At 42.8% G+C, this 14,269-nt stretch overlaps 1 protein-coding gene across 1 annotated transcript in view; it reads right to left on the bottom strand.

Moving 5' to 3' along the window:
* Khdrbs2 (KH RNA binding domain containing, signal transduction associated 2) overlaps positions 1–14,269 on the bottom strand; it is a 380,292-nt gene that overhangs the window by 17,741 nt on the left and 348,282 nt on the right. The window contains exons 11-13 of the mRNA XM_033756843.1: positions 3,754–3,923; positions 1,773–1,833; positions 805–904 (exon numbers count right to left, since the gene is read on the bottom strand). Of these exons, the coding sequence (XP_033612734.1) occupies positions 3,826–3,923 (98 nt within the window). The 3' untranslated portion in view covers positions 805–904; positions 1,773–1,833; positions 3,754–3,825. The remainder of the gene's footprint in view (positions 1–804; positions 905–1,772; positions 1,834–3,753; positions 3,924–14,269) is intronic.

Below are 14,269 nucleotides of genomic sequence, written 5' to 3'. Positions count from 1 at the left end.
TCGGCCCTGCTCCGCCCAGCCCTTCAGACAGGGCCTGCGGGTGCCCAGGCCTGCAGCGCCGCCCCCTCACCCCAACCTGGTTCCCCTGGCTCTCCTCTCTGCCTTGACAATCGCGGTTCCCGCGGCGTGGATACAGGCGCACAGGCGCCTTCGGAGTCTGCTGCTTAACATGCAAGCTTTTTGTTCCGCCTGCACCAGGCTCCGTGCCTCAAAATGCGCGCTTCTGAGCCTCAAAGTCCTCTCTTGCAGGTCTTTGTTTGTGAGCTTTAAACAGCTTTTGCTCTTGTTGAGCACTGGTGTTTTTGCCTCCAGTTACTGCAGGCCCAGATCTCACCACGGTGAGAGAGCCCCGGAGCCGCAAGACGGCAGGATCCAATGACTACAGCGAATCAACTCCACCACACGGACTAAAACAGGGAACAGTTACAGAGCTGGGCCTTCCTGCCTCGCCTAGTAAATCAAGCCTATTGGTTGAAAAGGACAAGGAGAAAAGCAGGACATCAGGCTTAGAATGCTTTCTCCTTTCACTTTATAAAAACAGCAGCTTAAAGTGATCGAATCAGACTGAGGATGTTACTGGAAAATAAACTTTCAGAATTCCCGAAACTTTGGATCTCTGATGTTAAATAAGATAGTGACTGGCTCAGCTACTGGGGGAGGAGGCAGGCCTAGCTTGAGATCCTCACGGTTCCGGCTCTGACGCTCCCCTCTCCAGGCTCCCGAACCCAAGGACGGAGCCCTCCCGGGCCCAGAAGCTGCGGGCGGTCCTCAGCATCAGGTTCTGCCCTCCTTCTCCCTGCCCACCTCGATGGCTCCGTCCGGCTCTGTCCTTCCGGTCCTAGCAATTCAGGCCGCTCTGTGTGTTGCAGCTCCTCCCCAAGGCTGGCCTGAGTGACAGATGTCCCTGTAGCAAAGCAGCCAGTCGGAAGGTCAGCTCCTTTTTCCTCCCTTCGGACATCATGGCCGGCGCCCTATCTCCTGTGAGCCCAGCCTGTGCCCTGGAGAGCTGTCTTGTGAGGCTTTCAGCCGAAGCTTACCGGCTAGCACTTTCAGCTCCTGTGCACCGAAAGCAAGCCTAAATTTCCACCAGTACTCGGTACTCTGGAACTATTAGTTAAACAGAATGGCACTTGAAAAAAATTTTTTTCCCCATTCACCTGCTCAAAATAAGAACCAAGATGGATCACGTAAAGGTGCAAATTTCCAATGATGAACATCATTATATTGTACACCTAAAATGCACCAAACATGAATTAAACAAAGCAGACTGGCAGATGAGACAGATGAGCTTGCTGAGCCATGGGGGGTGAGCGAGAAGACAATGGAAGGTTCGTACTTTGTGCGACTCCCATGGACAGGACGCAGGCTCGGGCTGGACGCTATGCAGTTTTCCCCGCTTTATCTTAGTCAGGGATCTGACTCCATTCTCAGACTGCAGAGTAAAAGCACTGATACGTTTAGCGCAATTAAGGAGAGTAGTACCTTGTCAGGGGCAGTTGTTCAGAGCAAAGAAAGGGGATAAAGATTAACTACAAGTTCTTGTTCCATTTGACAAGCTTTTGAATAAATTCAGAAAGCTTTGCCAGTAAATACCAGATCAGATCTTTATTGCAAAGATAAAAATGACTCCATTCCTCGACAACAATCTAATCCTTTTCAGATTTCAACAAGCAGCATTCAGTGTCTTAGCCCACTGCTTTAGCTTTGCATGGTATCACATTTTCATGTTATTAAAGATCGTCTAACTCAAAGAAGACAAAAAACAACCTTACCTCTTTCCTTCTTAGTCCATAGCATCTGCTACTCCGTTATGTGTTGCTTGCTTGTGCGTACCTGAAATAGTGAGAAACAATAGAATAAAATTAAATATAACTCAACAGCATTTTGTGCGAGGCAAATATTTACAATTTCAATTGATGACAAACACACACTTTCATAAAACTATTAGCATGCAACTCCAGCTGCAAAAACTGCGCGGCAATACGCCTAAGCTGGTTAGCAGCAAAAAAAGTAAACCAATCACATTGACAAAAAGCCACCATGAACAAAAAAACTATATTTAAAAAATTAACAGTTTTGGTATCATCCCTACCATCAAGTCTTTCGCTTTCTTTTTTCCATCAAAATTGAGCTTACGTTTGATGTTAGCAAGAGTTGCATTACTATTATTGTTAATTTTAGTTCTGTTTATTGCCTTGAGGGTTATATATTGTAAAATAATTTTGGTGCCTCTAGTTAATGTTAATTAGCTGTTTTAATAGCCTACAGACCTATTTGTTATGGTTTTTGTAGGTTTACTTTTTTAACTATCAGGAACTTAATAACTGAGAATATTTAACATTACTCTTGCATAGGCAAAATTACAGAGTTAGGTTAGGGTTACCTTTAACGTTTAGTCATCCTGTGAATCCTGCGACATATTTCCTTAACAATCACCAGCCATCAAGTCTGACAGTCTCAAAAGAAATATCAGCCTCTACACTGCCTTCAAGGGCGGTGATATTTAGCACTGAAAATTACAAATAAAGTTTTTGAGGTTGAATCGCAACAACTGGCCGGTGACACTGATGATTTGTTTGTCAAAACAAATTGTTATCAGCTACAGAAATGAAGTCCACACACTCCTTTGAGTGAACACAGCCAAGTGAGTCTATGCAATGCGCACATGTTGGATGGGGTATTTGATGTGCGGGGAAAACTCGAAGGTTGAAGAACTGGCATTTAGACAGGGGTAAGCGGTAATCTTACCTCTTTATACTCCATTACTCTTTCTCACGAGAGACATGCTAATGCAAACAAGTCAATCAGAATTGGTGTTTAGCAAGATAAAGCTTAGAGGATAGTTTAAAATCCATTTATTATTCTAAATCCAGCTTTTCCATTAACATGTTATACATTAGTGTTTACTAACCATGACTCACGTAACAGTTTAGTTTGTTAACTTTTAAATTATTTAACAACCATAAGTTATTAATACATTTTAAAGTATTACACAAATAGCTTAAAACAGGCTTGGGTTCATTTTTGTAATTTTTAAATAGAAAACATTTTAGGCATCTCTTGAAGAAGAAATAAAGCAAGCATTTAAAGCTAGAAAACAAGTAATTCCAAATTTAGTTTTTACAAAAGTTTTCAGCTTTATTGACAAATTATGGCAAACATATTTGACAAATTGTGGTTTCCTATTTAGAGAAGCTTACACATGGAACTTTATGTGTGTTTTTTTTCTTTTTTAACAAATACAGGTTAAAACACTGAACAAATTCAGTTAGCTACGTACATACAGTAGCCGCTTGTTTTCAACCCCATTAAAACAGCATTTAAAATTAAATTTACAAACTTAATATTGAACATCTTCATCTAACTAACAGATATTAAAAGACAAGTTAAAACATCTTATCTACAACTTTATTATCAGCTAGTTCAAAAATCATATAACAGGCTTTAGCAACCCTAAACATAGTTTCTGCTAATTGGTTGAGACTCAAAATCTGATAACAGATTCATGCTCTTTCTTAAAAAAAAGAAAGAAAGCAAAAGAAAAAAGATTACACACAACAGTGAAGAACAACCAAGAGAATATCATCCTACTGAATGTTTGTAAACTATGCTTGTCAATGTCTCCCTCAGTCTGTTTTTTAAAATAACCCTAGCATCAATGTCACCAACAGCATAGAAGGCAATACAAGAAATACATGGGGGCTCACGGGTAGCTACCCCTAGAACAGAAAAGGCAAACGAAAGGACTATTACTTGTGTCGTTGCTGTGTATGTGGAGACCAAGGCTATGCACTGTCTCAGTGAGGTCACAGGCGAGGAGAACCTTCAATATCTACCATAGGGGTGCTCCCTGTACCCGCCTCTGGCCGACCGCGGGGGTGGCGCCTTCAAGCTGGAGCGGGTGGCAGCCCATTCTTCTGGTGCTAGGACAAGAGAAAGACAGTAACACGCACATAACTTCAGTGACCAAAGAAAACAGGAAAAAAAGTATTTTAAGACACAATCGTCCACCAAGAAAGGAGACTAAAGGCTCTCAAGGATGAAAGCTAAAGTCTTACTACTTTCCCTACAGCTCCAGAGATGACACTTTCACGGTGTTTTTCACAGAACAGGAAGTTAAAGTCCTTGGCTATGTGTGCATTCATTATATGTGAGAGCTCAGTGTCACAAAATGGAAAGAGGACTGTATCAGTGTAACCTACTATTCCTTTAGTCTTTTTACAGACATCTAAAAGGAATTGCATGTATGAACTAGTGTTGTTAGCTCTTGAAACTTCAGAATTACATAGAAGCCCTATACAAAAAACACAAACAAAAACAAATTAAACAAGGAATAACTAATGCCTGTTCTCTGTCCCACAGACTGATTAGACAACTCTCCAGGGTGGGACCTAGGCTGGTATTTTGCAAATGCTCTGCAGATGATTCTTATGTGGTCAGTCAGAGAGGTGTTGTGTTAAACTGTATAAGATGAACTGAGACATCAGCAGGGTGTAGAGTAGAAAATATGCAGGAAAAATAAGTAAAAAATTTCTCACATAAACTTTTCCAAATAACTCAGAAAATAAAGACATACTTAATACACTAGGTAGACTCCTCATTTATAAATTTTATTAGCTACAATGCTATGAAATCACATTCTAAAATAAGACACAACCAAGCTATCGAGTCCCACGGAAAATAGCTGCTGTGAAGTCTGGGTCCCCAGAAAACGAACTGAATTTGTGCGGACAATATAGCTGCCTGACTCTAGAAACTGTGGGATCTGAGTCTTTTAGTCAGAATTCAGTTTCCTAGCGAGCAGATAGATTTTGTGCACCAGTCCATGAGAGAAGGCAGTGTGTACTTGGAGAAGGGAGTCACTACAAAGACAGACATACAGTGACCCTGACAGCTGATTAGAAGGGGGTGTGGTAGGAATATACACTGGGAAGTGTAACATTTAAATGAAACCAAGGACAAATGATATAGGATGTTTATTCCTGGATAATGCAAGTGCACCTAAGAATTTGTTTAAAAAGATTACTTGTAAAGATAAGAAAAGTTTAATTGTCCTTACTATAAGGCAAAGGAAAATAATCTTTGACAAAGGAAGACAACAAAAAGTTTATCAATACTGGAAAAAATTTCACTTACATGGATAAATACCAAGTTTCTGAGGATACACTTTACCATAACATCCTAATTACAAGTTATATCACATGATAACCGAAGAACTGTTTTTCACTACTGAGGGTACATGCTTATGTATATTTCAGTATGTGATGGGATATAAAATAGGGATAGGAAACTAATAAATATGAGAAATATTACCACTGTTTAGATACAGGCTTGCCTAAATCAGGGGTTGGCAAACTGGCACCGGGCCTAACTTGGCGAGCTGCCTGAATGTAAATAAGTTTTACCGGAACACAGGCGTATTTATTTACATGGCTGTTGTCCACAGATGCTTTCATGCAGTAGAGGCTGAGTGGAGTGACTGCGACAGAGATTCTTCTGACTTCGAGCCCAAGATATAGTCTGGATTGTGCAGAAAATGTTTGCAAACATCTCGAATGCATGTTAATTTCTTCTTGGAGGGAGCACGAAGATGTTGATCTTTCTAATGTGTTCTTCTGAAGATAGAAATTAGCCCCAATCTTTTTGATTTTTCAACAGACATTTTGGAAAAGAATTCCATGTATTTACTTCATTTGAAATAGCTAAACCTGTCTTTCACGTACTACAGAGGAAAATAGACTTGGCCAGCAAGCTTGAAAGTGTCTTCCCAGCCCTATGCAAAATAAATGTTTACTCCACATCTATGAGACATTTAAGAGTGTGTCAGTGCTCTTGTCCTCCTGGTGCTAACATATGACTCTTTCTTCCTGTTCTTAGCAAAAGAAATGTACAGGTCTTTGCTCCAATTGTTATAGAGTATTAGAGACTCCTGGGTCATGTACAGCGGGATTTAGGAGCTGAAATAATATAGATTTCCAGTTTTTCCTAGAAATCAAATCCTGACATTCTGAATGTTCCTGATAAATACTCTTGCAAAACAGTTAAACACTCCTCAGTAGAGTGACAGGAATAATCACCATATTCACCACCAGATATTTTAGAATTGCAAATTGGTATAACCTTAAGGACTTGACACTGAGGGCTGACATGTTTAATACCAATTGACTTGGCTTTATCAACTCTACCTAAAGCTCACTGACAAACTAAAAACTATTTCCTAAATGTTGGCAAAAGAGTGTCACCTTTCACTGTTACAAAAAGTGTAAAAACATTAGGTTTCTTTATAAAGAAGGTGCTCTGTGTAGTTTTCTATTTGCTTGTGAATTATACTTTGTCTTTCTTTGCTCAAGGTTAGGAAGATGAGAAACATTGTTAATTTACAATAGCTATGACTAGGAAGATTAACACGCAGCTAAAACAAATTCCTACCCCGAAAAAGTAAGTTTTAGATTTTCTAAGATTCCTCACTATTAGCAGAGGAAAACAAGGACTGACTTCACTTTATTCAGGTCTAGCTGCTATAGTTTGCATGTTTTCAATAACTACAGTGCCCTGAGATTAGGAAAAGCATGATTTATTTTTGTGATAGATTTTCTTCATTTTCACCTCTCCTAGTATCAGGAGGTTTACGTATAACCACTATTCACAACTGTCACGTAACACGAGCCAGTCTGGGCGTGGAGAGCAGCGGTCCAATGAACATGTATCCAACGTCATCATCTTTTTCCATATGGTTTGGCAGTCCTTTGTTTCTCACCAACAATACTAGGTTCCTGGATTTCTTTCCTTCAAGTATCACAGACAGATTCAGAAATCCAAAGGGAAGGAACCCTCAGCATGGAAAAGACCCAGTCACAAAGAGACAAATTGTTCCAAGGTCTCTTGTGATCGAGTTTCTGTGAACTAAAAAGTTACAAAATCTCCAAGTTATAATTTTTAGTTTATGTGCCCTCTTAGAATTCTACTATTTAGCAGAGAAGTGGGTTTAAAATTCTTCAGGGCTCCCACAAGTTTTGGCTCTCTGGCCAGTTGTTTCCAGTCCCATAATATTGTCTAGGATGCCCTTTTATAAATAAACGTAATTTCAGGCTATGGAAATTGAAAATGTCCTTGTCCTTTTGGAGAGTGCCCTTCCTTATGGAGGAAGTGAGACCCTCCCAGTGTGGAGATAATGGTCCTGCTGGAAAACTCGCTATGGTGTGAGTGTGACTCCAGTTCTTCTCAGAGCGGGTGCCGAACAACTGCCTGGACAAACGAAATCCCAGAAATGTGGTCCTGGGAACAGCAGCGGGGACGTGAGAAACAGATCAGTGACTTGCAACCATTTCTTGGCTTCCCGATTCAGATTTGAAGAGGCCATACAGTACATGAAATACAAATACATTCATGTTTATTATGCAAGTAACAAAGCATCATTAAACAAAGGTTTTTCTTTACTGCAGGCCCTGATGTACCCATCAATATACTACATCCTGAACATGAAGGTAGTTTAAGGAGGTGTAAGAAGATCCCAGAGGAAAACTAACATGAAATTCTACAGAGTGCAACATAATTATAAGAGGTATTTTAAGGAATGCTGGAAAAGCACAGAGGGAGGACTTACTAACTTGCATCATTCAGCTGAACTGAACTCTAATGCTCATCTTAAAGAAAGGTTTTTCTGAGCAAGTACAGCACCTGAGAACACAGGTGCGGCCTCATTAACTGAGGGAATCTGTTCAGAGCGTCCTGGGCTAACTGTGTTATGTCATCGGGCCTCGTCCCTCAGCTACACCCATCGGTCTGCGAGGAGAGAGGTCTACAGTGCCCGGTAACGGTGAGCGCACCGTAAATGCCTCTGCACCACATATAAAGGGCACAACTGCACAACACCGACAGACGCTAAACCCAATGACAGGAAATAAGCAAAACAGGAATGTTTGGAAAGGAGCTGTTAGCAATTAGGTGGTCAAACTCCATTTTGAAATGTATCAATATTTCTTTTAAAGTTACTCCTTTTTGAATTAACAGACTGCTCTTTGACCTGTGAATCAAGGTCACAGATGCCGTGCAGCACTGGAGAGCAGCATCGTAGTTGGATAAGGGAGAGAAGAGCAGCAGGAAATTACTTCTGCCCACTCGGTGGCTTTGGAAGTAGCAGCCTCGACTGCGATGCTTGTGGCAGAATCAGGGTTGTTACGTGAGAACCACATTTGTGGTAGAAAGAAAAACCTGGATGATTTTTAAAGCTGCAGGACTGTGTCCTTGCTTCCAGATTCTTAAAAGTCGTGGTCTTGGGGGGCGTTGTGTGACACATAGACACAAAGGGCATTCAGGACATGTAGGAATAGTGGAGGAGGGAACTTTTAATATTTGTCCTGCACTACAAGGTCACCTTCGGAGGAAGCTGCTTTAGAGGTCGGATCTAAGGGGTGCTGTTACCATGAGGACACAGACTGTGCCACACTTTGCTAGTCCTGGGTGGAGCAAAGGAATCTCAGAAAAGATCAAAATGTTTTTAAATCCACAACAAAGACCTGTATTTACTTTTGGTGCTCTGTAATTCACCGTAAAAACCACAACTAAAATATGATACCTAAATAAATCTCTGTATCACACACCGTGTGTCCCGGGTGTGAGGTCTGTGTGCGAGTTCCCCCAAGCCCGGAGTGGCCCCCTTGCTGCTCTCAGTTAAGTTTACGATCTCTCCAAGGGATGTCATTCCATCTGAAAGCATCCTTCTGGGATACGCTGCGGACTGCGTTAAAGCTATTTATTCCCAAAGACAGTGTGTGAGTCTGAGATGTTCTGCTGTGGTTCTCAGTCCCACCCTCTCAGGGGCAAGCACAAGTGAGGCGTTCTGTGTACCACAAACACAGACTCACGACTTTCCCACAAGGCAGGGAGTAACACTGCTCTCATCTGAAGGTGAGGAAACTGTAGCTCAGAGCTTAGCTGATGGGAAGATGTGGGTTTTTTTTTCTGTCAGGTTTATCATCTCTCCCCCATCTCTTTCACCTGACTGGAGTTCCCCTGGCTTTTTTTCCCCCTCATCATTTCCCCCCTTTTTTATTTTGGCTAGAAGACAGGACTTAATTTGTTTTACTCCCTTTGGGTTACCTAATAATTAGTGATTCCTACAGCAATTAATTACTCCAGGAGTGAGATTGCAGGCTTAATTCTGTGAGCGCGATCAGAGGTTGGCTTTGTTCCGGGCGCTCTCTTGTCGCCGCCCCGGCAGAGCAGCCTGGGGTGCTCGCCTGCCCCAGGGTCCCCAGTGCTCTGAGCAGTCAGTGGGACCTGGAGCTGAATGGCTGAAGAGTTGCATCCCCACAGCCTGTGTCCCCACCCTTCGAAGCTTGTGTCGATTACTGTTTTAAGATGCTCGGGTTAGGGAACCGTGCATCTGGGAAGGAACCGGAGGCAGCGTCTGTGAGCACAGGCAGCACCGGGCATTATGCTCCCAGGCGAGGAGGCATCAGTTTTCAGCTTCAGCTTCAGCCTGTTATGCGTTCAAGAAATTCAGTCAGCTCCTGGGAAGTGTTTACAGCTTCCATCACTCTTTCAAGTTTTTAATCAGACGCTCTTCACTAGAACACGTACCACCGGGGTAATCCACCCTGAGCAACAAACGGCCGGCCTCTCAGTACTCTGTTCTCAACTCTCCAATCGCAGGACGAAGAAGCAGGCCCTCGGTAATAACTGTAGAACAGGATACTGAAGTGTTTCACGTCCACTCTTGGCTTCCCTCAGATGGGCGCCTTCACCAGGTGCATCCCGGAGTCTGGCGGGGGCTGGAGCGCGGGTTCTGCCCTGCCTGTCTGGGACGCACCCTGCTGCACGTCCTCTAAGGCAGTGACCGCAGTGTGAACAGTCGCCAAGCCTCAGTCCCGCCTGGCCCAGGCACCTCACGGTCAGCTCGCCCCTAGGAAAGCATCCAGGCATTGGCGGTTTGGTTCCTCGCGTCCACGTATGGCAGTGACAGCAGACACTCGGGACCTGCGGCTGTGTGAACAGGGAGGGCAGTGTGCAGGCTCCATGTCGGCCATCCTAGACGTCCCTCTGCCCACTGTTGCTCCTGAGGCTGCTTCTGAAGTTTCTTTTTGCCATAGTGAAACTGAGCATGGTACTTGGCTTATCCACGAGTTACCCTGGCAGATCGTCAGATGTGAGTGGGTGGTGGGAACCTCCTGATTTACATCCAGCTAGTCAGAAGTAAGAGTGGCACGGGGTCCCCAGATTTGTCACGGGTATTTAGGAAGAATGCGGTGGGGAACAAGGCCTTTACCTTGTGGGGTGTGGCCGTACCCCATGCATTCCGCTTCTTTGCTTGCTGCCTCCCATCTCCCCAGCAGCCCAAGGTTTAGCTTTTTGTCCATGGCTGGCACCGTTTCTGCCAGAAGTTCTGGAAGCCAGACACTAACTGGGGTGTCTGTGCGCTGCCTGCTGCTGTCCTCCCGAGAACACGAAGGGACTTTCGTGAGCTCTTCCCGGATACCACAGGATCCAGACACTGAGCCGAACATTCTGCTTGTTTTCCTCTGCACGTCTTGTTACCCAACTAAGCTGAAAGTCTAACAGGGCACTGATGTGGTTAAGTCATATGTTCATTATAAAGGGACAAGGGCAGCAGATCATCAAACAGTGTAAACTCTTTTCAACGGGAATACTTTTTTCAACAAGCCATGCCTATATGTGTGTGTATAAAAGTCAGCTTTCACTGAGTCATTCTTTGATCAATTATGACATATTTTATAAAGGAAGGATGACACATTTATTTTAGAACAACATGTCTTGATCCTTTTAGATTCTACGCTCTTTTAATGAACACGTCTCCTTAAACTCTAGAAATGCTGTGAAGGCCTCAGGGTGGCCTAACTCTTCGATATATATTTTCTTAGTTGGCATACTTCCATGTGGGCAAGAAAATTTTTCCCAGCTCTATATTTTGTATTCTGTACTTTGTGCCTTAAAAGCAAAGCTTTTTCTATATTTTTAGTATAAATCCATGTCATATTAAGTAGACTTTATTGTACTTGACCTGTGCACTCTAAGATTCTGGCCATAAGTCACTCAACTTTCTTTTTTCTCTACAGTGAAAAAGACCGTACCATTAACTCAGTGGAAAGGAATCTGACAAAATTATTTTCCTATGGCTTGTTTTATTGTCTCAACAAGAGTGTTGCTAGGTATGAGTGGACTACAATTTTTTGTGGACTCTTATCTTTTGAGTCAATTTTAGAGAAAGTCAAGTTTGAGATTTAACTGTTCAACACACAACAAAGGAGTGAATTATATTTCCTACAACTTAAACTCCTAGCTTTAGAAAACAAGTTGAACTGCAGGTTCTATAATGCAGTGCTTGGTTACTAGATACTGGATGTTAGGAAGTAGCCTGCGCACCAGCTGCAACACCCACCACAGGGAGGGAAACCCCACAGACAGGCTCATTCGTCTTTCCGGGGAAAACTGGATTTCAGAGCAACTGGGCCTTGTGAGAGGAAGTGCGAAGACATTTATCAAAGCGTGGGGGCTACATGTCAGGGTCACAGCAGCTTTGCTCACTGCCCATGTCCGTGTCCATCTGGACTTACTCCCAACGTCAGCTCACAGAAGGGAGGACCAGCAAGGAAGCGTTTAAACAGTTCCAATGCCAGCTCTCTTCCAAAGGTCCTGACCCAGCTGCCTGGGGGTGAAAAGCAGACAATAGGATTTTTTCCCAGCTCGCCAGACAATTCTAAAACGCATAATCAAAGTCAACAGTCTCTACAATACATGGAAGCTGGTGCCAGTTTTTCCTAAAATTGTATAACTAACCTAAAATTAGCAAGAACGGCCGAGAAGTAAGGATGCTCTGCTCCTCCTGACTATGCCGTGCTTGGGCGGTGCCTGGCCTCTGCTATCAGGACCTCTTGCGTCAGGTCTCTAATGGAACCTCCGAAATAATAAAAGAGAAAATAAGCTAATTTTATAACTGCATATTAAAATCCTTTGGAAGCATAATTTTGCTGAGTCTTTCTTGCTTTCAATTAAAATAAAGTTTAAAAATCTACATTAAAGTTGAATAAATAACTCAAAATGGCATTTTTCCTCAGCAACCTACCATATAATGACTTCAGTCTTAATAAATACCCGGAAAAAGAAATTACTTGCGTACATTGCTTTTTCACTTGTACTAAGAAAACTTATCTTCTTTTATAAAATCAACTTTCTCAGAGGTACATTTGTCTTTCCTATCAAAACCAGTCTTTGCTCTTGCGTCACGTGGCTGGCGTACGCGCCTGCGGTTTGCTCTGCTGTCCCCGCACTGTGCTTATCCCACACTGGGTGATGGTCCACCTCGTCCTCCCCACAGTGGAGGTGTTGAGGCCCTTCCACGGACTTGAAGGGAGCGCTCCAGCGCCCTAGGACTCGGCACACGGGTCCTTTTGCTTTCATCCACTCCGAGGCAGTGAATTAAGATCTCCCCTGGCTCCACAGAGTTGTCCTCCAAGTGCCGCCCAAGAGGGGGTGCACAAGTAGCTTGGTTCAAACGTTAAACGAGGGTAAAGAAGCGCTCGGTTCTCAAAACAGCGCCGCTGCGCGTGCGCAGTTGTCTCTCTGGGGGAAGGCAGAGGGTGTTTCTTCCTGAGCACTGCTTAGCCAAGTCCATGAGCTGTGTTTGAAATGCGTCCTCAGAGCCATGAGCTATTCAGACGGAGCCAAACAATTCTAGCCGCTCTGATAAATTAGGAAACATTTCTTAAATCCGTACACTGATTTAGAAATTGTGTAAATCAAATATTTGTGCTCTAAAATTCAAGCTATCAGATACTGAATATATAAATGTAGACCTAATAAAACTCTACTTAATATCAAATACCTATTCAATGACTATCAACACATTACATATCAAATAATTTTCACAATAGTTATGTATATTATTTAGTTACATTTAATATTTAAATGTTAATATTTACCTTGTTGCAAGAAAAATCATTTTATAATTAATATTAAATTATCTGTAGATACTTTCAATAATTTGTGAGCAACCCCAAAAAGGATATATGCTTTTCTTGAAGTCCATATTTCAACAATAAAATATGGGCCAAATGACACAAATACGATTTCATTCTGTTAAGGCACAAAATACAATGTAGGGATGGAAGCCGGGCAGGGTGGCTTGTGCCCAGAGTCCCAGCTACTCAGGAAGCTGAGGCAGGAGGATTACTTGTACCCATAGATTTGAGCCCAGACTGGGCTACATACCAGGACCCCATCTCAATAATAAATAAAATTATAATGTATTAAGATTCAGAGTGAATTTCCAAGTTGAAGGACTAGTTTTTTATTTATGCTAGTTTATTTTAAATTGCATCTGAAGGGAGCTACAAAGAGAAATTCTATTTGGGCCTCTTTAGAATGCAGGCCCTGGTCTTTTCCCTGGATGCCTGTCTCTCTCCTTTCCCAGAGCCACAGACTTTTTCTAACAAGCAGAGCAAGACAGGAGGGTACGTGGGCAACTGACTCCAGTGTCCTCCAACAATGGTCCACAGCCAGGAGGCTGCTTCTGAGGAAACAGACATTCCACTGGGACCCCACACGACAGCCATGGCCAACCAGAAGGCCGTGGGGATGTCCACTCATATAGGAGAGCAGAGAAGTGGAGGTACAAGGTGCACATTTGAAAATGATGTTGCTGATGTAAAAGACCATGCACAGCTCATTGAAGAGCAGACACACCTGTACACCGAGGTTGGTCAATACAGGAGGAACGCAGAATCAGTGAGAAACATTAACCTACATTCCACTCCAGTGGGCTCATGCCACCCATATGTGCACTTAAACGATGCCTTGCTCAGGTGCGGATCGAGGATGACATCACCTGACACCTGACACCCTCAGCCCAGCTCTGACGGCCCTGGAGGTCACCACTGGGCCCAGATGATGCTGCTGAACTCGGCTTGGTCCCTGCTGCAGCCTCAGGACTTGAGAACATGAAAATGCTCGTGCACATCTCAGGACCATGTGCACTGACAAGCACGTGCATTTTTCATATTTTGGTTATGCCAAACTGGGTGTATCCTTTAGTGTTTAACTGTGCTAACACATGAAAAAATATATGAAACTATTTTTTTTGTCAAGGAATGATACTAAAGATTGAGAAGTAGAAAAAAACTTTGATAGGAAAAACTTAAAAGGAATTTTAAATAGCTTCTGTTCTGCTCTCATTTTAAATAAATTATGCATATTGATGGCTAAGATTACTGAGAAAACATAACACACATATAGATTGACAGATATAGCAGTA

The sequence above is a fragment of the Fukomys damarensis genome, unplaced genomic scaffold (genome assembly GCF_012274545.1).
Source record: "Fukomys damarensis isolate Sample0158 unplaced genomic scaffold, DMR_v1.0_HiC HiC_scaffold_27, whole genome shotgun sequence".
Classification (NCBI taxonomy): domain Eukaryota; kingdom Metazoa; phylum Chordata; class Mammalia; order Rodentia; family Bathyergidae; genus Fukomys; species Fukomys damarensis.
The sequence above is the reverse complement of the archived record's forward strand: the minus strand, read 5'-3'. Positions and strand labels throughout refer to the sequence as shown.